At 43.9% G+C, this 24,925-nt stretch overlaps 1 protein-coding gene across 1 annotated transcript; it reads left to right on the top strand.

Moving 5' to 3' along the window:
* Positions 1–1,747: 1,747 nt before the first annotated feature.
* On the top strand, positions 1,748–23,309 carry PIN1 (peptidylprolyl cis/trans isomerase, NIMA-interacting 1). Its single transcript, XM_067560648.1, has 4 exons — positions 1,748–1,859; positions 4,145–4,345; positions 14,707–14,817; positions 22,059–23,309. The coding sequence occupies exons 1-4, from the start codon at positions 1,802–1,804 to the stop codon at positions 22,166–22,168; spliced, it is 480 nt and encodes a 159-aa protein (XP_067416749.1). The 5' UTR covers positions 1,748–1,801; the 3' UTR covers positions 22,169–23,309.
* Positions 23,310–24,925: the final 1,616 nt, after the last annotated feature.

Raw genomic sequence — 24,925 nt, 5'->3', positions numbered from 1 at the left:
CAGCAGGAACTATTAAAGCTAGATAACTGTGAACGTCAAAAAGAGAGGTGTCTAAACATTACCATACAAAAGCTTCAGCAAGGGTCTGAATCTATGTCCTCCCATTCAAAGCAAGAGTACTTCCTAGAATCCTTAAACTGACAAGCTAAGCAGCACAAAAACACCAATAAAGTGACAAACTGAGGACCAACTGCTGCATCTCTTGAAATTCTCACTTTCTTTTTCCACCTTGTTTGTTAATAGAAAAATAGTCTTTTTAAGAAAATAACACTCTGGAATTCTTGCTGCTTTTTCTTTGTCAGTTGAGTTTTGTTTTAAAGTTGTTTATCTACATTCCCTCCCACAGCTGGCATTGGAACCCAGAATTTCTAGTAATCTCTTCTAACTGCTCAGCCCCACTTCCTCCGATAGCAGGGATTAGAACCCAGGAGTCCTGGCTTTGAATGTAGACCACACTGCCTCTTTGTAAGAGGTTCTTGCTGTACTTCAGAATTACTGATGTGCCTTTATTTTTACATTCACGTAGAAGGCTGTAAAATGTAGGGAGCATCTGTCTGCTTAGGTATTATTCTCTATAAAAGTCTGAGTTGCTAACTCTTATGGTTTTATTACTAATCCCACAAGATTTTGTGTTTTCCTTAAAGCCCCAGCTTCTGGAATCCTGTGATTCTGTAAAAACGTCACCTTTCCTTAAGAAAAAAATACTTGTAGCCCTCTTGCTGAACTCTAAAGGTTCCAACAACCAATAACTTCAAATTTAGTGGGGGGTTCGACTCATTATGAACGTTTGGGATTAGTAACATTGTGAATTACACTGCTTTATCATGGCAGTGGAGGCAGAGGGAGTAGTGAGCGTGCAGGGATTGGGACTCGGGATGCTCATTCACACTCTGAATAGCACACGGTTCGCCCTCTGCTGCCAAAAGAGCAGAAATGCAGCAGCAGGAGAAGTGGGGAACGCCTATACATTTCACAAGGGGACTGATGAATTATCTTCTAGCCGCACTCTCCGTGCAGTGAGCAGCAGCCGCTGGGGAGCCCCCTGACCTAGCTCCGTGTTCAGGTGTGTTTGCTGCACGTTCGTCCCTGGCACGCCCAAAGCCACGCCTGATAGGAGCGGAGCCCAGGAAGTCGCCTCTCGCCTGCATCCCTATAGTGCAGACTCGCCGGAGGAGGAGGCGGAACGGTCTGGACTGCTCCCGGTTTAGCCCCCCTCGTCCCATTGGTGGGGGGAAGGGTCTCCCTCCCCCCACGTGGCTACTACAGGGTACTTACTCCCTAAACCTTCCCATTCCCTTAGCTGGATTAAGGGGTCCCCCCATCCCTGGCTGCCCCCCACCATGCCTGAGTATAGCGGATATCCACCCCCTCCCCTCAGGGGATTCCCCCGAGCCCGTCCTTCCCCAAGTGGCTCGGCACAGGAAGCGCACCCCCATATAGAAACCTCAACAGCACCTCCCGCCGGCTGGCCGTGGTGGTCTCAGGCTTTTTTTTTTTTTTTTGTCCCTCCCCGGCCTCCATCCCTGGCCCTGTCACGTGGGCCTGAGATTCCGCAATCGGTTCCGGGATCATTGCGGCCTTTCGCCCGTAGCCAATGACTGATCTTCTGCGCCAATGAGACAGGGCCTAGCGCGGGGCGGGACCTCATCTTTCTCTGAACCAATGGGAGCCAGCTGGGGCGGGGCCTCGGCTTCCCCTGCGCCAATGGGAGGCGATGGCGCCAGGCCGGCGGGGGCGTGGCCGGGCGGGGTTGGGTGGGTCAGGGTGGCGGACTGGCTGGGTGTGGGAAGGCGGAGGGAAGATGGCGGAGGAGGAGAAGCTGCCCTCGGGCTGGGAGAAGCGCATGAGCCGCAGTTCAGGTACCGCGGGCGCGTGCCGCGTTGGGGTCGAGCGGGAGGCTGGGGAGCGGGGCCTGTGGGGAGCGGGCCGGGGCTCGGGGCCGGTGGGGAGGGGGCTGGGGAGCGGGCCTGGGAGCGGGGCCCGGGGCCGGTGGGGAGGGGGCCGGGGAGCGGGGCCGGTGGGGAGCGGGGCCTGGGGCCGGGGGGGAGCGGGCCGGGGCCGGTGGGGAGGGGGTGTCCGGGGGGGCCTGTGGCGAGCGGGCCTGGGGCCTGTGGCGAGCGGGGCCTGGGGCCGGGGCCTGTGGCGAGCGGGGTGGGCGGTGGGGCAGTGACGATGGTGACGGTGTCTGTGTGTGGCCTAGGCGGGCCGGACCCGTGGGGATTGGGGTGTGGCCTGGAGGGGAGAGCCAAGGAGCGCTGGTCCCCCAAGTGGTTGTTTTGGGGGTGGGGTCGCTTGGTTTCCATGGGATGGTCTGGGCGAGGTTGTTCCGTGGCATGGAGATGCCCGGGGGGGTGACTCCTTATTGGGGTGCCTCTGAGGGGGTGACTGTTTCCATGGGGAGGGCCGGGCAGGTGGGGCTTTTAGAGGAGGGGGTGCAGGGTTTTTTTGTGAGTGCCTTGCTGCATGCATTGAGTAGAAGTAGACTGGAAATGGCTTTAGCAGTGGTTCGGGAGGCTCTAGTGGGGCAGGTGCAGGGCGAGGGGAGGTCTCACTTGTCCATTGCTTGAGGATCAGCTTCCCCCAGGATATGGGACCTTCTGTCCAGGGAGGTTCCTTGTTTGTTCACTTTATAATGGGTGGTGGCATGTCTGGAATGAAGCTCTATAGGCCCCAGTGTGGGGAGGGGAAGTGGAAGCTGAAATGGTGCCATTCTTGGATACTGGTCCCAGTGTGGGTGGGTGGATACTGGGGTGGGGGGTGGGGTGTTCTGCTGAGAAGTTGGGTCAAATCTGGAGCAATGCCTTGACACCTTCAGTGTGCAGGGTCAGGGGCAAAGCACTTGCAGGAGGTCCTAACACAAATCAAGTGATTCAGATAGTTTTGCCTGGGTGCAAATAATCCCAGGATACTTGTGTAATTGGTCTCTGAATCCTTGGGCTGGAATTTCCCTTTCCCTTCCCATTCTGTGCAGTGAATTGGCTGTTGCTGTCCCTTTCCCCCATGGTGCTCTGTGCCAGAAAGTCATGCTCTATTGAAGAGCATTGTGTGCATGGTTTGCTGGTTGGAAATCCTTTGGGATGAAAGGGGTTAAAGTGCAAGGTTAATGATGGGAAAAAAATCAGTCTAGCTGGTGTGAATTCTTGCAAGTGCAGGAATGAGCTGCTGCCAGCTTGCAGGGCAGGAGCTTGCAGCATCTCCAGGTTACAGTGTTAGTTGGCTCCAAGTCTCCCTTGTCGTCTTGATTGATTGCTTCAGGCCTTAGGGAATTTTTGCTGCTTATTTTAAAGAGTAGTTGATTTTGTTTGGGGTGTGTTTTTGTTAGGAGTAACAACCAAACACATCCAGGATCAAGGCTCCATTGTTTGTGTAGTGCCCAACACGCAGAGAAAGACATAATTTCTTGCTTAGTCTTCTAACTGCAAGATCTGTTAATTGTGATGCATTTGTAAGGTATGAATCACCGATATCTAGGCCTTTCATCCTTCCTGTGTATGGATTTCACGGTGCTTCACACACATACTGGGGTAAAGTGAAACATAATCTCCTTGTACTTTGCCAGAAACCCAGCACCATTCTCCCTCTCTGCAGGGATAAAACAGGCAGAGTTCCGCTATGTGAGTGCACTTCTTCAGAAGGTGTGTTGCTGTTATGTGATGCTGGAAAGCTGCAGATGCTTTCTGCTTTAATAAGAAATATGAACTATCCAGTTTTAACACCTCACACCTGTGGTGAAGATTTAAGGACCTGCTTTTATAGAAGTCAGTGGGAGTTTTGACATCAATCAGAAGTGGATCAGGACTAAAGTGACTTGCTAGGACTGGAAAGGGAGTTGCTGTCAAGAGTCTGGATTAGAGTGGATGAGCTGCTGTGCTCACACCTCTCCCTTTATTTCTTGTTAGGAATGTTTGTTAGAGATGAGAATCTTAACAGGACTGACATTTGCAGTGCTGCAGCATTCCCTTATTATGGGGTATTGGGTGTTTCCAGTTCCTGCAGTGATTCTACTTTGAGTTGATGTGCACACATTCAAACCCATTTGCAGAAATCCAGAGTCTTGTATATCTACCGAGATAAGCAAGAAGCTAGTGCCAGGAGTCTAAAAGGAACTTTTAAAATCTAATCCACTCCTCCCTTTTATTTGTAGGTCGTGTGTACTACTTCAACCACATTACAAATGCCAGCCAGTGGGAGCGCCCCAGCGGTGGTGGTAAAAATGGCCAAGGAGAGCCTGCCAAAGTGCGCTGTTCACACCTCTTGGTGAAGCACAACCAATCCAGAAGACCTTCATCATGGAGGCAGGAAAAGATCACACGGAGCAAAGATGAGGCACTGGAGCTTATAAATGGCAAGTAAAAGCAGGAGAGAGGTTGATGGTAGTAAAGGGGAAAGTCATGTTAAGGCCTAAAATGAACACCTAGAGAGAGAAATGGCTTATTAGTGGCATGAACTCTCTAAGGCAAAGTTTTTGAGCCAAGTGGCTTGAACATGGACTTTCATGTAGCACAGCCACTTGGAGAATCAATTTTGCTGTGTAATTCACTGACCATGATTAAATGACCTAAGACCAGGATCCATCTCTTCCCCATCCCTTCTTTGCGTTTTTGTAATGTCATGTCAGACAGGTATATTTGTATTTTCTTGTATATATGTATATTTTTATATTAAAAATAAAACAATTATTTGAAGCTAAAACACATGTTCCTTTAACATCTTCCTTTTTCTATGTTTAAGATTTCATTTGACCATTTGCCCTTAATGCAGTTACTGTAAATTCTGATGAATCTGTGCCTGAGAGATGCATGAATGTTTGCACAGGGATATTCAAATATCCTGCTCAGATACGCCACAAAATGTACATTTTCCAACCTAGTAAGTTTCCCAGTGTGTGGTGGTCTTAAACTGATCCAGGAGTGGTGGAATCCCATATCTTTCATGATGCCTGTTGTGACAAGTCACAGCACGTATTGTCCCACATTATGCTGACAGTAGCTTTTAACTGGGATGCTTTGTATTCAGGGAGGTTTGGTCTTGTGGACTTGAGCATGGGATTGGCATTTAGAGACCAGGTTCTGATCCCATCTTCAACACTGACTCTCCTATTGCTTTGGGACCAAGTTAGTCAGGGTCTGGGGTGAAATCAGTGGGACTCTTTCTATTGACTTTGGATCAGGGCCGTAGCCTGTTCCCCATTTATGAAATACTCTTACCTACCTCACAGGGGTGTTGTGAGGACTAACATTTTGTAAAGTACTTTGAAGCTGTAAAGCACTGTTATTGTTGCATGCTGTTATATTATTGTAAAGTTTCTTGTTGCTTTTGGAGGGCTCAGAAGGGTTTTATTCACAACAGCCTTGAACCTGCTTCACTTAAAAAAACAAACAAACAAAAAACCCAACAATTCGACATCATCTGGGGAGAAGATAATCACCCCACCAAACAACGTGTAGCCCTGGAGCCTAACTAGGGTACTAATCAGCAGGTGGCACCTAGTGTGTTTTGAAAGAGATGTTCAAGAATGCTAGCACCTTTTCAGGAAAAATTTCCTTTGTGAGTTAACTAATTAGTTGTAACTGGCATAATAAAGCAGCTTTTGTGTACTGCAGAGTCTGAAAAGTGTTACAGCAAGTTTATTAGAACTGTGCACATGAAGTTGTTGAGAATTTTATAAATAAAAATAATTTGAAATGTTTATTATAGCCAAGCTGTAATTGATCCTAGTAGAGTCACTTATAACAAAATCTCCGGGTGAAATTCATCTCTGTGCAAAGAGCTAGCACAAGAACTATGCATCACCTAAGTCCCATTGAAGCCCTAGTTTAAAGACCTAAGTACTACCTAGGCCTCCTGCTGCCCTCCTGTACAGAGTTGAGGGTTGAGGTGGTGCCTAGATCTTGTTTGATCTTTGCGTGGGGGGAATTTCACACCCTTACCCAATAACTGATGATTATTTGTAGTATAGTGTACTTTGTTGTCCTATACTGGTACAGCAGGACCCCGTTTATTTGATCTAGTTAGGATCAGGGCCAGATCTGATAATCAAAAATTCGGATAATCTAGAGAATGAGAGTGTGAGGCTGCAGCACCATCTAGCGGCCATAGGAGAGATCACCCACTTCTGGACCTGTGTGTGCTGGTTGTTTGGTTAAATATGGAAAGCCAGATAATAGAGGGTTGGTTAAATGGGGTACTTCTATACTAGAAGCAAGAGTGCGGTTGTCCTGTTACTGAGCATGTGTTCATAAGCTTGGATCCAAGTAAGAGAGAATACCTTTTAGAGGGAAAAGTTCTCTTGAGCTGTGTTATCTAAGTGATATTTCAGAAACTTATAGCCAGTTAGACTTTCTGCTGTTAAGTTACGTGCAAATCTTCTATCTCCCCCTTAGCAGGCCAAATAACACTATTTTGAATAAATTAATGAGTCTTCATAACTTTGTTTGGGTGCCCTCCTTTATCTCAGATGCAGCAGGTCTTCATCTCATAAGGTTATGGACAAATACTTTTTAATCTAGTTCTGTGTGAGATCCAGATGTAGTTTTTATTTTAAAGTGATATTTTTTCTTTTTAGTGCTAGACTAGAGTGTAAGGCTGACAGTCCTGGAGAGAGAAGTCTCTTCACTATCAGATACTTTTTATGTTTAGCAATCTTTTTTTCCCTGTTTGGTGCCTGAGGATATGAGAGAGATGATTAAAACTTATTTGATATAAATGTCCTGCTGTGTTCCTGATAAAGGCCATTTGGGATTCTTTCATTCATCACATTTATTATCACTGTATTTTTGTCGCCTAAGAATGAAATGCCATGATCAAAAAATCTGTTTGTCAACATTCCCATCTGTGCTTGATAAATGCTGTTCCCTAGAAAGGTCATAGGAAACATTCACTCGTAATTATTTTATGTAGGTTTTGTCTGAATTTTCCTTGCTCCAGGAAGGTGAGATGATATACTGATACTGTTGACATGGAAAGATCCAATCCGGTATTATCCTCCTGAAAATGACAGAAAATTGTAAAGTTTTTTTAAAAAAACCACTAGAGAATTTATTGCATGAACGCACATCTTAACTCCACTACAATTTCTAACAAATAGTCAGGCATCATTGAATTTCTTTGAGCAGATGTACTGTACCTGATGAATGTAATTATAGCACAGAATTGTTTAAGCAGAACTCTTGGGAGGTGTTTGTTTGACAGACATAGCACCACACATTCTTACATTTTGTTTAGAGAGCAGATATGTTTCCTTCAGAATCTTTAATTCTGGAATTAATGTTTTATGCAGTACAAACCAGCAATTGGAATTTGTTTAAGGGAAGTGCTCCATTATATTCTCCTCTCCTCAGGGAACATGCTAAAGGTTAGCATTTTAGATAGATAAACCTTGGTTAGTTTTGGACATTTCACTTGATTGTGATTCTTTCCAGTAATAAGGAAAATAGATTGAAGTCAGCTAGAGGCAATGCATTATTTTTTAATAAACCAGCATTGCAAAGTCTTGCACCATTAAGAAAGTTACAATGGGTGAAAAGAATTTCTAAGTTGAATTAGTTTTCACTATAATCATGATATTTTTATTTGTATTATAGCAGTACTTAGAGGCCCCATTGTGCCAGGCTTGGCACAAATACATAGTGAGAGACAGTACCTGCCCTGAAGTGTTTGATTGAAATAGACAAGACAGAGTTGGTGAAAGGAAGGATTATTAATCCCACTGAAGACGGGAGCTGAGGCATGGGGAGTAAGTGTCTTGCCCAGAGCTACACTTGGGAGTCCATGGTAGAACAAGGAGTTGATCCCAGTTCAGTGCTGTAGCCACAAGATCATCTATCCTGTTGGCAAGTACGTTTTGTGCTTGGACTACAAAATGGTCATACATTTAATAGAGCTGTAATAACCAAATTATTTAGTGTCACTTTTCAGGCTTGTGAAATTCACTCAACTTCATTTTTCAGAAGCTGTTAATAGCACGAAGGTTGTGGTACAAACTGACAACTCAGGGACTTTAATGTTAATGCTTATGATCCTTCCTTAATGACTTCACTTTTTTTAACGTGTGCATATTAAGGCTGAACCTTCTTGCGTTTGTTAGTGGAATGAGAGGTAATATAACGTAGTTACCAGCAGGGTTAATGTGGTGCTTTGAAGTAAAAATGCACTTAAGGTGATGCAAATACGTATTTTGGATGAATGCTGTATTTTGATAACAGACTTATTGTGCAAATATACTGTTTACACTCTAGACTGGAGCAGCTTAGTTTAATTAAATAAACTATTTATTTTCCCCCCACTGAAAGGTACATGCATAAATGCTATGAAAACAAACTCTGGGCGCAAGAGAGACAACAGGCCCTTTCAGGCAGGGTGGATTGATTTAAATCAAGGATTAAATCACCAAGAGAAAATCATTGATTTAAATCAAGTTTCCCACTGATACTACTTCACATATTTTGTAAGCAATGGTGCAAATCTGATCACTAAAACATATTAATTTACAACCTAATACAGCATTTTACAACATCTAGGAGGGTATATTTGATGTAATTTTTTAGATAACTTGATTTTTATTAATTTAGGAAATAGTACATAATACTCATTACCTGTGGCAAGCTGCAGATGCAGCAGCAGGCCATTGGGAATGGTAAGAACTAAATCTCACACACAAACACAATAACACTTATATTTTATTAAACTAAATATTAAATGTTACATAAATGTTTCACATTTGCAATTGCAGCAGTCTCCTGAGTTGCCGGCTGATGGCTGTCCTTAAACTTTTTTTTTTTTTTTAATTTTCAAATTTTATTAACTCTTAACAGACAAGTCATTACAACCCTAAACGTACACTGTCCTTAAAACTTCTACAACTAGCTCTCATCTTCCTCACTCCCATTGTCATTTTTATTCATAGACTGAAACAGAAATACGAGTTTTCCTGCTTTTTCAACTCCCAGTCGATTTCTTAGCTTTGAGTGAATAACGCCAAACTATGAAAATATTCTCTCTCTGCCTGCAGAGGAAGCTACTGCTGTGAAAAGTTGACTTAGCAACTGAAGGAACTCTGTTTCAAGGTGCCTGGCTAATGATTTCCACAAATTCAGCGGAGTGACTTTGTTCAAAACATCATCAGTAAATATGTACTGTTTAAATGGTTCAGCTCCAGCCCTGAAATTTATTATGACTGGCATAACTGAGGAATGATTTTGAGATGCCCATGCCATAGCAGCAGCATCTTCTTCAGAAGTTAGGCATCTACCTGTATATCTGGGGTCGAGAATGTTTGCAAGAAAATGAGGTGGAGTTAGTGTTTGAGCCATTTGCTGCTTTATTGCCTGCAGTTTAACTTTCTGATGTGGTATTTCTTTTTTCAATGTCTCTTGAAGTGCCTTCCGAATTTTGACAGCATCAGTAATGCAGCAACAATTTTCTCTGAAGTTTGTTTAAGGCTATGGATATAGGCTTCAATATACTGAGCATATCTTCTACATTCCTCTTTAATCCAATGTTAAATACTTTGGATGAGATACTTTCATCTATTTTTATCATGGTTTTCTTCACAAAGTTTTATGAGAATAGGCCAGTTCTTAATAAATTGTTCAAAACAATCAACCACAGAATTCCATCGAACATCTTGAGGGAGAATTAGTTTGGATCCTCCTGCCACTATGTCCCTGCTATAAGATAGGCATTACATGTGACATTCACAACACTTAAAATTCTGACAAAGTATTTAAGACTGAAAGTGCATCTCCACACTATGCTGGACCACCAGTGCAAGGCAGAAATTACTACAACTCCAATAGGAATGCTGTATCCCTTTCCACAAGCTCACTCCTTCTAGTGACACTTGGATTTTTGCATTTCACTTCATGGTCGGTATTCATGTGTGGTGCTGTCAACATGACTTTTCGCATTCATAGTCTGTACAGATTTCCATTGTTGCTTATATTTTTGCTCTTGCTGCTGCTGTTTTTAAGCGCCTCTATTTCATCTCTAATTGCTTTGCCCTCTCCCATTCTTGCTAGTTTTCTTGCCACCCATAGCTTCGCATTCCCTTTGTGCTAAGTGGCCTTACTTTCCTAACTTCAGAGCCCATTTCTTCCATGAGCTGTGTGTGCTAATCTCACTGAGTGTCTCCATGACTTCTTGCGTCTGAATTGCTGGACCTTTGGCTTCATAGAGTTGGTCTTTGAGCTCTTTGTCTCTTTGTCTGCACTATAAAGCACCATTTGCACTTGTGTAATGCTAGAAATCCAATATGTCAGTGGCATTTGCTTCCTGTGCAGAGGCAGTTCATCTGTGAAAATACTTGTTAATGAAGGAGCATTTCTGGAGCCATGTTTGGAGTATGTGGCAGCAAAAGTGGTCTGGAAACTTGTTATCCCCTCAAACTTTGTTGCATCTGATGCTGCCTTTTTCTATCCCTGAGCATTCCTTCAAACCCTTACAATGAATTCAGGTAACATACACACGCACTGAAATAAGGTTCTGAATAGGGGGGCTCAAACCTGGTTTACTGTCCCCAAGTGGTAAACTACCTCAATTGGGCAGTTCAGCTTCTAAAACCAGAAGAATTATTGGCTTCAGACTAAACAACTTCCTTTTCCGGTGTGCTTTTCCCAGAATGCTTCAGGAAAACCAGTAGCCATTACCATATGTATTGAAAGTTTAACTTCCACATCTTCCTTCCTAACTTCCACACTGTCCTAAGATCTTGCAGGGTTTCACTGGTAGAATGCTCATGCTGATAAGGATTGGGCTAAGCACAGTATTTCCCCTTTTTATAGCAATCACTGAATCCAGCATTTCTCTTGGGAGATGGAAGACTGGGTGTCCTGAAAGCAACAAAGCTTGACTTTGAAAGAATCTTAGGGTGCGCTTCTCACCTTTGTTTAGGGTGCTGAGGTTCTCCCCAGCCCTCTACCCTTGAAGTTAAGTAAGTAGCAACACCACTTTTTGAGGCATGTGCACCTCAGGAGAGGCACGCAGAGAAAACAGAAGTGGAGGAATGCACATATACATGCAGATTCTCTTCCTCTAGCATCTGTGTTCTCCTGCATCATCTGAAAGAGAGGAGTTATAGTTTTGCAATCCCTAACTATAAATAATCTTAAGACTGACTTGTTCCTGGCCCACAAATGTTCCAGTCCCCTGCTGATGTCCTTCATGGCTAAAGGAGAGAACCACTTCTTGAGTTTTGAAATACTACAAGCTGGTAGTGCTCTTCCTGCCATGGTCACTTCACATGTCTTGCAGGAGGAGGGCATACTTTTGTTAATTAATCCTTCTCCTAGAAATTCCCCCTCTTTACGGGTGTGCCATGGTGTCTCTCTCTTTAAAGCACACACAGGTATAATGTTAACATACCTTAATGTCCTGTGGTCCAGAGGGCAAGGCACTGGACTGGGACTTTAGAGATCGGTGTTCTATTCCTAGCTCTGCCACTGAGCTGTGTGACTGGTCAAGTCACTTATCCTCTGTGACTTCCCCCTCATGCTCTTTTGTCTATTTAGACTATAAGCTCTTTGGAGCAGGCCCTCTCTCACTGCATGTTGGTACAGTACTTAGCTCAAAGGGGCCCTCAGTTGGGGTTCTTGATGCTGTTGTAATGTAAATAATGCTCCAAAACTCCTTGATTGTTAATAGTTAGTACTGCTATTAAGCTTAGGTCATTATTATTGTCAAAAATAACATGCTTATTTTATCGCCAGTCACCAAATCACAACTGGATTGGCTGTAACACTTATTTGAAGGCTGTAAATGCTAAGGGGAGACAGAAACTGACTAAGGAGGTGTGGGTGTGTGAAACAACTAGGGAATAAAAGATAACTAAGAGATCAAAGGAAGAAAAGAGGAAACATTTCCTAAATGGCTGAGATGTATGTTTCTATTGTATGGACCCCGAGTACCATAGTATTTGAGCACCTCACACTCTTTACAGTATATATCCCTGAAAGCTCACTGAGAGGCAGGAGAATGCTGTTGTCCCATTTTACAGATGGGAAACTGAGGCACAGAGACTAAAGTGCAGGTCTCAAAAGTATTTAGGCACCTAACTCCTTTGACTTCAGTGGGAGCTACATTCTAAAGATTTGGCCTAAGTGACTTACCCATGGTCTTGCAAGGAGCCTGGGGTGGAGCAGACAGTTGAACCCAGGTCTTCTAGGCTAGCACCCTAACTGCTGGATCATCCCTCTGTCAGTTTGTGCAGTAGTCTTCACAGCAGAAATGGTGGCAGCCCATTTCCTTGAGTCATTGGAACCATGCGGAGCCTGGGAGAATGCAATGAAGGGAATGATCTCTGCTCTGGCTAGAGGGAAACAATAGACTAGGCTAGGAGGGAGTTTTTTTTTTCTGATTCTAGTGAAACTAAATAAACACTGAAACAAATCATAGCAGTTTAACTTTACAGAGACTTAGGTGCCAGAGATGAAACCATTAGATCCCGTATAATCCAGCCCCCTGTGGGGGCCTGTACAGGATTATTACCTATAGCATTCTCATGTTTTGTGCCCTTCCCTGCCAGTGAAATGTTGTCTCTGTTCACTAAATTTGGCTCGGCACAAGAATGCCTCTCCTAAAAATAGCTGGCGGGCATTGGGTGCCTTTGTTATTCTTAATGCCAATGGATTCTAAGTAAAACAGGGTGGGTGCTGGTTGATTTAGCAGTGATGTTGTACCTCTGCATGCAGGAGGTGCTCTTCAAAATGGGCCAATCAGTTGCATTAAGATATAAGAATGGCCATACTGGCTCAGACCAGTGGTCCATATAGCCCAGAATCCTGTCTTCTGACAGTGGCCAGTGCCAGGTGCTTCAGAGGGAATGAACAGAACAGGCAATTAGTGAGTGATCCATCTCCTGTTGTCCACTTGCAGCTTCTGGCAGTCACAGGCTAGGGACACCCAGAGCATGGGGTTGCATCCTTGACTATCTAGCTATTGATGGGCCTATTCTCCATTAACTTCCCTACCACTTTTGTTGAACCCAAAAACCTGCATAGCCCTTTACTTAAGAGACTAACTGATCTCAGTGGGTCACCAAGAACTACCTGTTGTGGCATAATTCAGCCTCCTGTGTATGACACTGTTTTGCTTGTCTGACTAAATGCTTCAATGCCTGAGTAGTTAGATACCCCCTTCCACTCTCCAAAATACAAGTCAAATGTTGAGTGGCTGATTTGAAGGAACAATCTAAAAGGTGAGTTACATTCTGTTATTTCTTGTTACACAGATATGAGAGCAAAGTAGTGCATGTGCTGATGGTCTTGGGATGTTACTCAGTTGTCAGACACACCTTCCAAGTAAGGTTCTGAATATTTTCATTATAACCCCATTTTTGGACACCCATAGCTTTCCAGTTCTATTTGGCTGAAGTTTTCCATGTTTGTCCTTTTACCAAGGATAAATGTTTGAAAATTTAAGAAAAACATTCTTGTCTTTTGATTGGTTGGTGGTGAGTTTCTGCCTTTCAAACCCTCTTCTGCCACCCTGGTTGGCAACTAAAGATGAAATGGCTTAGGATACACAAGGAAGATTTAAATGTGTTTGGAAATAGCCTTTGATAAGAAGTGCTTTTGAGTGTGGTGGTGGAAGTTTATAGATTTGATTTGATTTACATTTAAGAGCGTTTGAAAACCTTACTTCTATGCAGAGCACTTTGGAAAGTGCATGATTGGCTGTCTTAGCTGGGTGGTGAAAAGGCATCTGAGGTGACAATTGCTGAGACAGGTTCTATGGAACCCAGTAGATACTATTTATAGACTATAATTGGTGCATAGTGAGCAAAGTTAGGGCTTCACAGGAGCTGCTTCCCCATTTGTTGCACATCTTGTATAAGACAGAACAGCACACTGTATTAAAAGATACAAGATCTGAGGTTGTAGAAAAACATGAAATGTTAATTACATGATCAGTTACATTGTAATGCAAATGCAGGAAGGTTTATGGAAGAAGGTTGCTGTTGCTCAGGAAGGTGGAGTTTCTACAGTTATGGAAAACCCCTTCTGTCACTGTAGGAAACTTCTACACTATAGTGCTGCCATGACATAGCTGTGCCTCAATAGGACATAGCTTAAGTGGCAGGGCAACATGAACTTTGGTGCAGCAAAAGGCCACTAATGTTTGTCAGAAAGAACACTTGAAGAGAAGTCTTGAGATGCGGTGCTAGTTTCTTGGAGTTATGGACCTTATGTAATGGCTTATGCTTGTCCTTGCCATTAGGGGATACTATGACTGAGGCTGTGTACACACTGAGGGCCGCAAATTTGCTGCTGTCAGATCGATTTTTCCGGATTGATTGAGTGGCAGTGAAGACACACTCAATCAATCCGGAAGTCAATCTATTAAAACCACCTCCAAAAAAAGCATAGCGCTGTGTCGATGGGAACACACATCCCAGCAGCGCAGCGCAGTGGAGATGGCGCGCTAAAGAGAGGTAACGAAGTTGATGGGAGTTACACAAGCTGCTCCGCCTAGCTTGTGTAACTCCCATCGACTGCTGCCGAATTTTGCCGGCAGTGTAGACCTCCCCTGAGGCACATCTTTGAAATGGCATAGGGGCAAAGCAGGTCACTTGAAACACTCCTCAGAAACTAACAAAAGCTCAGATTTGTCTACCGTGCTTCATTATGAATGTTTCCCTCCCCCTGGTCCCCAGCACGCTCTCTGACTTGGTTCTTGCTTCTGACTATGAATTATCATGTGTGTCAACAGGATACATCCAGAAGATTAAATCTGGAGAGGAGGATTTCGAGTCCCTCGCTTCCCAGTTTAGTGACTGCAGCTCGGCAAAAGCAGGAGGAGACCTGGGTGCTTTTGGGAGAGGTAGGTCAAACTCCACATGGCGACATGAATTCACTATTGAGATTACATTGTTGACGTTGAAATTCCTCAGCAGAGGGTAGGGATTAATAATGCCCCTCCCCCCTCAAAATGGACTTGTGTGCTACCTGAACTTGCTGCGCAGAAAAGGTGTTTTGCTGCTTCGAAGTTACCCCGATTAGGAAGAAAGCTATGCTATCTGAGGAGGAGAGGGTGTTACACAAGTGCCCGTTACGGAATTGGCTTTTGCTTTGAGAGAGAGGTTTTTAGCCATTCTAAATGGGAATCCAGTTGCTTAGCATAACAAACTGTGAACAGGGAGAAAATGAGTAAATGGAACTAATGACAAACCAGACAGATAATTAAGCAATTATCTCAAAGCAAGGTGTGTGTGTGGGGTGGGGGGGGTGGGCTAATAGCAAATTGGGAAATGGGTGCAACTTGCAGCCAACCAAAAATAATGTTGCTGGTGAGGGAATTCATTTCCGAATGATTGATCCATGTGGAGAAGAAGTGAACACAAGAAGCTGCTTTCAGTTCACTTATTAGAACATAAGACTGTCCATACTGCGTCAGACCACTGGTCCGTCTAGCCCAGTATCTGATCTTCCGACAGTGGCCAACGCCAGGCGCTTCAGAGAAAATTAACAGAGCAGGTAATCATCAAGGCATCCATCTCCTGTCGTCCATTCCCAGCTTCTGGCAATCAGAGGGTAGGGATGCTTCCGAGCATGGTTTTGCATCCCTGCCCTTCCTGGCTTAATAGCCATTGATGGACCTATCCTACATGAACTCACCTAATTCTTTTTTGAACCCTGTTCAACAGGGGACTTGTTAGGACACTTGAAAATGGGAAGATCCTTTGAAATTTAGAAGTGTAAATGAACAATCTGAGATTCATTATTGTATGATCACTTAATTTTTAATTTTGTTTCAAGCTGCTCATGTATTCAGTTTCCACTGAATAGAATAAAATACAAAGCAATGAGATCCTGTAAATAGTGTTTTTGTTTTTTGGTTTTTTTAAAAAGCCCACCTAAATGCAAGGAGCACATAAAAGATTTGTGCCCATGCTGCATGTTATAACTGGAATAAATCAGGAAATTGATGCTGTCAAATAGAGCATTTTCTGTCTTCAGCTTTAAAATGTGCTCCAAAGTCACAGAAACTTGAACAAAGCCAAAGGAAAGAAATCTAGTGAGAACTGCCTATAGCTGAAACAGTGAGATGGAATCATGTGTCACAGTCAATGGAAACCACACATTTTTCTTACTCTCATTGTTGGGGGTAGCAGGATGAGGAATGAGTATTTTTCATGCAAGTTTTTGTCTGCTGCAAATATACAAATTTTGCAGCAGAAATCTATGCTGCTGCACAACACTGCAAGGGTATGTTAGAGAGCAGATGATACACAGGACAGTCTGCATGGTTGTATCAGAATCAGAAAGGTATCTGCACAAGATGATTAAAATAGCCAGTATTAATCCACTGCCATAGACTTTAACAACTGAAGCTCTGCCTTCAGGAATTTAATTCTTGATTTGCACTAATACGTTGTTTTAGTTGCTTTTGTCTTTTATAACCACATAGGGATCTAATTTATACTGTAGTCAGATGAGAGGTTCTTCAAGTATTGTCTTTGTGGGTGCTCCATTTTAGTTGCACATGTGCCCCTGCGCCTTTGATCGAAGTTTTTTGGTAGCAGAGCCCGTTCTGCCTGTGAATGTGCCTTACACATTCTTGTACCGAGGCTATATAGGGCAAATCGTCCTCCATTCCTTCTCATCTGTCTTCTGCCAGAGATGGAGTCTAGCATGTACCTGTTTGCTGTCTGCCGACTTCCCTCCTTTTATTAGTGTTTTAGCTATAGAGTTAATTCGTACTAGTAGTAGGTTTAGTAACTTATAGTTGGAAGTTCTGTTCCCCTTTTTCTTTTCTTAAAAAAACAAAACAAAACATTTTTCTTTTTCCCCTAGTGGGGGTTTTGAACAACTTTTTCTTCTGTTGGGGATGCCAGTCCCCCTAGGATTTAAAATGTGCTTCTCTTGTTGAAAAGCCATCCCTGTTAGTGATGGGCACTCCCACTGCATTTGTTGCTTAGGAGACTCTCACATTCCCGGTACCTGTCAAATAGGTTCTTCTTTTAAGGAAAAAATCCCTTAAAAACAGAGCAATTAAGTATAGACTATTAATGACAGAAACAGCCTTAATACCAGCTTCAGACCTGGATACAGAGAATTCTACTGTCCAGGGACCCTTTGCATCTGTCCGTGCCCAATCATTGAGATCATGGTCATCAAGGGTTTCCAAGAAGAAGATGGCACCAAAACCCCAGTCCCCAGCTTTCTCCTTGACTGAGGTACAAATAACTGCACCGCTGGTACCAAGAGCTTCCCGTTCCAAGTATAAGGGAGGGGATAAGATGAGCAAAACAACAGAGTTCCTCATCAAAGAAGATCCAGTTACTGGAAACCTCAGGCCCCAAGAGGAGTGCTAGTGAGGCTCCAAATATTTCAGGTACCGTGAAGCATGTTAAAACTTCAACTAAGTCCAGTACCGAAGTGGTACAGGGCTTGGTAACAAAGACGACTACTCCCAAGAGACCAGCTTCAGTGGAATTCTTGGCTCCCCTTGGTATCAATGTCAATGCCTCTCACAACAGCCTCTTCAACTTCATCAGTGATGGTATTAAATTCTGTTGTGCTTCCAGCACTGCAGGAATTCTGGTACTGAATGAGCCTAAGTCTCCGCTTGTTGCAACCTCTGGATGCCTCTTGGTACCAAGGTTGGCTGGGTCACCGACTGCTCATGTTTCTGGAAGGCCTACCTCTTCTCCATCTTTGGCTATCCACAAGGAGGGATTGTCACCTCCAATACAATGTGTAGAGGAGCCTTCTGACTCAGAGTCCGAACTTTCTGTTCATGGAGCTCTAATTTATTCCAGGAGACATTATTCCCTGTTGCAGATGCAACAAAGACAGGACTCCAGACCCCTGCCTTCCAGCGCTTGGGATGACCAGTGTTGGATTCCTCCCCCATGCTGTATGGTCTCCCTCCTTTGCCTGTGGATCCCAGTAAGGCCATGTACCGACAGCAGTTTCAAGGGACCTCACCTTAGTCCCATAGGGAACACAAAGTCCTCATTCCCCAGTACCGTCCATCTGTCCTGTCCACTCCCCCCCCCCCCCCCCCAAAAAAAAAAAAAAAAAAAAAAACAAAAAAAACCCATCATCACAAGATGTGGCGGTCATGGCACCATTGCCATCATTAGCTGATGGCATTAGACAGTTCCAGGACCCAGTGAAGCAGATCGCCCACATCCTGCATAGTCCCCTGGACGAAGTCCAGGATTCCCATCACAAGTTCCTGGACATATTGCATACCTCTCTCTCAGCACAGGTAGTGTTGCCAATTAAAGAAGCCCTCCTGGAGCTAGCCAAGTCCATTTGGCAAACTCCAGCAAAACCAAGCCCTCCCCTCCCCTGCATGCAAAAGGGCTGATTAAAAAATACTATGTCCAGGCACAGGATTCTGAATTTTTTATTTTCTCATCCAGCACCAAACTCTCTGGGTGTGGACGCAGTCAATGACGGGCTGGCAGCATACCCAGAAAGTCCCCCTTTATAATAAGGATCAGAAATATCTGTACCTGTTTGGTCATATGAGCTGTTCATCAGCAATACTTCAGTTCAGGATAGCTAACCACTGGACATTGATGTCAAAATGCCACTACCTGAACTACGAGAAGCTTTATGATTTTATTGACCACAGGAACTTGGAGAACAGTTCACCATCATAATAAAGGATCGCCACCTTTCGGCAAAAACTTCACTGCAGGCTTCACTAGATGCAGCGGACACCGCAGCCAGGTCTGTTGCTACCACAACATTGATGGGGAAAGCTTCCTGGCTTCAGTTGTCCAGATTTCCATGGGAGATACAAATGTCTGTGGAAGATTTACCTTTCAGTGGCCAGAAACGTTTTGCAGATTCTATGGATGATTTGCTTCATGCCCTAAAGGACATTAGGGCAACATATAGGTCTCTAGAGATATACGTGCCTGCAAATACAAAGAAGCTTAGCAAGTCTCATATGGCACAAATATCCCACCCCAGATAAATTTTCTGCCTTCCATAGACCTCCAGAACCATGGACTTAGGAAGTTGAGATTTTCAAAGAAAGTCTGCAACTACCTTGATTGCTTCATCCCAGCTTTCAACACCATCCAAACGCCAGTTTTGATGGTTTGGTCAAGAGTCCAGACCACCCAATGACCAGGCTTAATCAATTGCACAACACAAACCCCTCTGCCTGGTTCTTAACTGTCTCATAAAACAACCCTTTGATCCATTAGCTGTGTTCTTGCTGCTACACCTGTCTAAAGATGGCTTTCTTGGTGGCCATAACTTCAGCTTGAAGGTAGGGAGATGGGGCTTTAATGGTGGACCCTCCCTTTACATTGTTTTCCAAGGAGAAGGTAAGGTATCTTTACAACCTCATCCAAAGCTCTTACCTAAGATGTTCTCTGAATTTTATATCAACCAAACTATTCACTTTCCATTTTTTTCCTAAGTTGCATCAGTCTACACAGGAGTCTGCTTTTCATACACTAGATGTGAAGGGGAAGCTATTCAGGAAGAACCCTAGATGCTCTTTCTATTGCATACAGGTCTAAGGGACCACTTAGAGACATCCAGAAATCCATTTAGAAAGTATGGTTCAACGTCCGTAGCTCTACTCAGAGACTTTCGTTGCTGAAATGTGCAGGGCTGCAACATGGTCCTCAGTGCACTTGTTTTCCAACCGCTATTCCCTAATTCATGCTGCAAGATCAGTTGCGGCAGTAGGCAGTGCAGTTCTTTCTTTAGTGATGGACTCTTTTCCAAAACGCCCACCTCCTGAAAGTTTTACTGCTAGAAGTCGCATGAAGTGGAGCACTCACAGGGACACTACTAAGACAAGACGAGGTTACTCACCTTGTGCAGTAACTGGAGTTCTTCAAGATGTGTGTCCCTGGGGGTGCTTCACTGCCCTCTCTCCTCTGTGTCGGAGTTGCCTCTGTGGGCTTTCCAGTAGAGAATTGGCTGTGGCTGGTTCACCTGAACAGCCTTATAGAGTTTTGGTATAGAGCATGAGGATGTGTAGGGCGCGTGCACGGGCAGAACAGGCACGGCTACCAAAAATCTCTGCTCAAAGGCACAGGAGCACATGTGCACCTAAAGTGGAGCACCCACAGGGACAGGTATCCAGAACTCCAATTACTGCACATGGTCAGAGACCTTTCCTCCTTCCTCAGACAAATATTTCCTTTTAAACAGAGCATAACACTAGCATTTTATGGGTTCTGATGTAATGAAATACCCGTTAATCTTGGGATGCTGCGACTGCTATTTTGGGCTTAATTGGAGACTTATTTGGAGTCCGTTCATTGTGCTTCTTGTGACTTACAGAAAACAATTTCTCTTGGTTTAAGCAGAAAGTAAAGAAATGTTGCAAGACTCTGTCTCCACTAGATGACACTAGAACTGCGAGTGGCTGCTTCACTCCAGAGATGTCACACTCCGTCTCCATCTTTGCCTCTTGCTGTCACAGGGCTGCAAACATAATTTATTAGAACTGTGAATACTGGGTACTTCAGAGGTGAAACTGCTAAAACATTCCAATTTATCTTCCTGAAAAACTGCAAGTAGTTGACACGTTTTGCTTGAGGAAAATCATTCTAGTGTGGTACACTTTCCTCATCTGAAGTAAAGATCCTACGCTAGTGGCAGAATTAACTAAAACCTAAGATGAAGGGTGTTCAGTACGCTATGCTAGGCGAGATCATGCTGTTTGAATCATGTGTGAATGTGTCTTTAGAATAAGAGTTAGTGAGACAGGCAAACAGTTTGCCTCTCCTACCAATTAATCTAAATACTGAATTGAGGAGAGAAGCAGAAGTCTGAGAAGTCCTATGTATCAAGTCACTTCAGTAATAAAACCAGAGTTTTGTGAAGGGTAAGACATGAGGCTCAAGCTATTATGACTAATCCTGAAGGGAGGAATCTAACCTTCATGGCACTTTGCTGCCTTGCTAGAGCAATGACTGTGGATGGATTTAGACCCTAAAGTGTAAAATATGAATTCTGCAGCAGCTCCTCAGCTACATGTGATGCATCCAGGATGCATGGCCTGTGCGGAGCTGGAAAGCTTTAGTTCCCGAAGAGATGAGTATATCACGGAAATGTCTCTGTAGGGAAAAAAGAGCCTGCTGATGATCCATCCGTCACGCTATCTGTGTGCTTTCTGTAGCCATCTCCTAATGTGCTGCGGAGTACAGAGCTACAGCACTGTCTTGGAACTTGGAGACCGGGGTCATAAACTTACAGAAAATTTATGTTGTGTTCCTGGCAAGCAGATCTATCCCTCTTCAGACATCTCAAGGCAACACCGCAAATGCAGACAGTGCTAAGTGCAGGGAGTGAAATTTCCTTACGTGCCAGAAGGCTCCTTGCTCTGTAGCAGGCATCTGGTGTGCAAGTCCCACAATGAGACTGATCTGCTGGAGCAGTGGAGCCTCATTATTTCAGCTGGGATGTGCCATTTCTTTGCTATAACTTCCAAACTGTCGCAGTAAATTGGGCAAAAACCCTATTCTCTTGAACTGGTAACTCTCCTCTTGGCTCAAACCCTCTGACTGACCCTTTGTAGCTCACTGCAGAACCGCTCTAGGCCACCTGCTCATTATTCCTCATGCAGGGGTCTCCCAGCGTCACCTGTGACTTTTCTTGGTCTCTGTTGATTAAACCACCAGGAACTTGGTGTTGTGGAGACCAGCGCATTAAGCACGTCGACTAGCTAGGTCATGACATTACCCAGGTGCATCTTGTAAATTATTTAGTGCAGCTTGTAACGCACACCACATCTCTCCCCTCTCTGTGCCTTCAGGCATCTGAGCCTCAGAGACTGACACCCACTTGTGCCAGTGACTCTGCTGAGGAGTTTTCCTCTGCCCTTTGAATCCCCTGCTCACTGAAACGCTTTTTGTAGCAGCAATGATGTTTGGGGGGGGATGAGCGAAAGCTCTATCTGAGCCAAGTTTGTTGGTGTGGAGTGTCTGCTGGGAACAAACACCCCCTACAAGGTATTAATTGGTGACTTCATTGCTTGCCTGGAGGCTGCTTCCTTTGAGGCTGGCTTGCTCAGAAAGGTCTTCCACTCTCTGCTGACTTAATTGAACTCTTTCTCATTGCTGCTTTCTGCAGGTCAGATGCAGAAACCTTTTGAAGACGCCTCATTTGCGCTGAGGGCTGGTGAGATGAGTGGACCAGTTTTCACAGATTCAGGGATCCACATCATACTACGCACGGAGTGAAGTGCCTTGGTGACATGTAGGAAGGAAAGGGTGAGGGGAAGAAAAGAAAAAACCCTGCTCCAACCCTGCACTCTCCTGAATGAACTTCATATATCTAGTTTAAAAAAAAAAAAAAAAGCATTTCATATCTCAGTACCGTTTGTGGCACCTGACACAATGGTTTCCACCTGTAGAGATGCATGGTTAGCCAAGGATGAGAATGCAATCAAACTAACAGGCAGTAGCATCTTTCATAAGCAGAGAGAATGTTAAAATTCTCAGGCATGCCACTGCTGCTTGAGTTTTATAGTGACAATTCCTCAGTTTAGGAGACATGTCGATGCTAAAGGTCACACTTCAATGCTTCCCACATCCACCTTATTAAAGATACAGAGTATTTATTACAGAACTGCACTGATGGTGGCGAAATTGACTTGTGAGCTCTGGTGTTTAAGATGGAATGAAATCTCTGTCCTACCCCAGCATCCCTGCACTGCTTAAAAAACTTTTATCTAGAATAAACAGCATTTGGTCTGCAACCCAATTTGTTTGTTCGTAGAACCAATCTGTCAAAGCCATTTATGGATTGACCTTAAGATACCAAACAAAGAGTCATGCTGGTAAGGCCTGTCGCTGGTGCCTGTGTGTAGCTTCCCTTCATCTAGCTGGCTCGGCGCAGATCATTGTTTGGTCCTGCCAGACAATGGTAACTGGAGTGTCGACCTCTGCCGTTGCATTGACGTAAAACTGGAAGATGCCTTTTGGTTTTCAGTGAGTATAAACAAAGGGGAGGGGGGCTAGTAGTTCCCCATACAGGAAGATCATAAGCCAATTAAGCTGTGCAGAGGTCTGTAGAACATTGTGTCAACCACTCCAGTGTGAGGTCACTCCATTATTGAGACCTGACCGGTCTGTGCCATTTTGTAGGGGGGACTACAGTGTGGATTTTCAGTTTTGGGGGGGAGCTGTTATCTCAGAGCTTCTCTCTATCCACTTGTGGTTTAAACGCTGTAAGTCATTGTTTCCAGTTACACTGCATTGCTTATGTTTAGTCAAAACAAAACCAGATCAAGTTCCTAGCTTTGGTCCAGTGCAAAGAAGCTGTATACTTCCAGTTCTCCTAAGCAGAAAATAAAGCCCTCTCCAGTTGAACATTTCAAAAGCTCTGGCATTGTTTATTTTTCCCCCTCCACCTGCTTGATTGTACAGATCTCTCTTGGTCCTATTGAAAAAAAAAAAAAAAAAAATCCCCATGCAGAACGTGTAAAGGCAGCTTTGGCAAGTATGATCTTAAAATTGAAATGTAACTCCGGTGATATTAAATAAAACTGTTCTGTCCAGGTCTTGAAAGAAAATCAAATGTTAGGCTCCAAATAAGTTGGGGCCTTATTCGGTCACTTTTGCTCGTGTTGCGTACCCATTACATAGCTCTGTTGGAATCATAGAGTCAGATGCTGCACCATGTGAGTAAGAATGGTACATCAGGCTCTTTAGTGTCTATTTCAGTAACTATTTCCCAACTTTTTTCAGTTCTACAAATCTACAGAAGTTTTCTTTATATCAAACCAGTCATTATAGACTGGCTCCTTGGTATGATTTGAAAATTCCCATCTTGTTTAGAAATGAGGAAAGGCAACATCTCTTGAAAGCTCTATCCAATTAAGATGATCACCAAAACCAAGAGGCATCTGAAAATGAATATTTCTTGCATTTTTGCCTCTGCTCTTTCCCTTGACATCCATTCTGGGGGAAATGGAAGACTCTTGCGCATCAGATAAAAGAGAGTCTCCATAGCAACATTTAAAAAAAGAAAAAACCCTCCCAGGTGTGGGGTGACAAGCAGGTGAGGACTCAGAAAAGGAAAATTACCCCAAATCACTGTGCAATATCATGAAAACAGGATCAAATGTAAATATTGGGAAGTGAAGATATCTCTGTTGAAATATGGTGAAATAGCTGAAGTATTGGCAGCTAAATACTTTCTGAAGTTGCACTTGGCCATTGTTTTTGTTTCCAAAGTGTAAGAGGTGTAAGCCTGAGCTACATGGTCTCAATACTTAGTTCAGCTCTGTCCTGTCCTTTTCAAAAGATGGAGTAGCAGCAACAGAAGCAACCTGGAGGTAGGAGAGGGGAGAGGCTGACAAGATCAGGACTATTTCATTTTAGAAAGTACACAAATAAGAAGGGACAGGAGTAGGAGGCCAGATCAGGTGCTTTTTTTTTTAAATTTTTTTTTACCCTTTTTGGTAATATTGGAATGAGGGGAGAATTAATGAAACAAAGGCACTGAATTGCAAGCTGGTAAAGAATTTGAAACATAATGTTGAGCTGTGGCAACTCTGCTACAAGATACTGAGTTTAGTGGGATTCCGAAAAGCATTTGATGGTTTATATTGGTAATGAGAACATCCACAGTTAAGGTAGGTAGGATGTTTGTTATGATTGGGTGTGTGCCCTCATAGTGCTAGGAATATTGTATGCAGAGGGCCTGCCCCAAAAACTTGCAGTCCATACAGAAAAGGGTTAGGAGCCTGGCTGCTTCAGGACATAAGCCAGCTACTGACTGAGTTGGTTTAAGGGAAAAACCTTCCCCTCTGGGCATGTTATTCTCCAATTGTCCATTATAGCATTTCTTGCAATCGGTAATGCCATATTGGGGACTGGAGACTGGGCTAAATGATCTGGCCATTCCTTTGAGTTCGTCTAGCTGGGCCCTCATGTCTTACTGCCCCAGAGCTCAGCTGTATGTGGAGAAAGGCATTCAGAGGCACGGCCTCC

Source organism: Emydura macquarii, unplaced genomic scaffold, assembly GCF_026122565.2.
Source record: "Emydura macquarii macquarii isolate MOO-44397 ecotype Brisbane River unplaced genomic scaffold, CSIRO-AGI_Emac_v2 contig_2292, whole genome shotgun sequence".
Classification (NCBI taxonomy): Eukaryota; Metazoa; Chordata; order Testudines; family Chelidae; genus Emydura; species Emydura macquarii.
This window is presented reverse-complemented; position numbering and strand designations above follow the sequence as displayed.

Coding starts and splice junctions, on each gene's coding strand:
- PIN1 (XM_067560648.1), top strand. CDS start 1,802: ATGGCGGAGGAGGAGAAGCTGCCCTCGGGCTGGGAGAAGCGCATGAGC. Junction 1,860..4,144: donor GCGCATGAGCCGCAGTTCAG/GTACCGCGGGCG, acceptor TTTTATTTGTAG/GTCGTGTGTACTACTTCAAC. Junction 14,818..22,058: donor CCTGGGTGCTTTTGGGAGAG/GTAGGTCAAACT, acceptor TGCTTTCTGCAG/GTCAGATGCAGAAACCTTTT.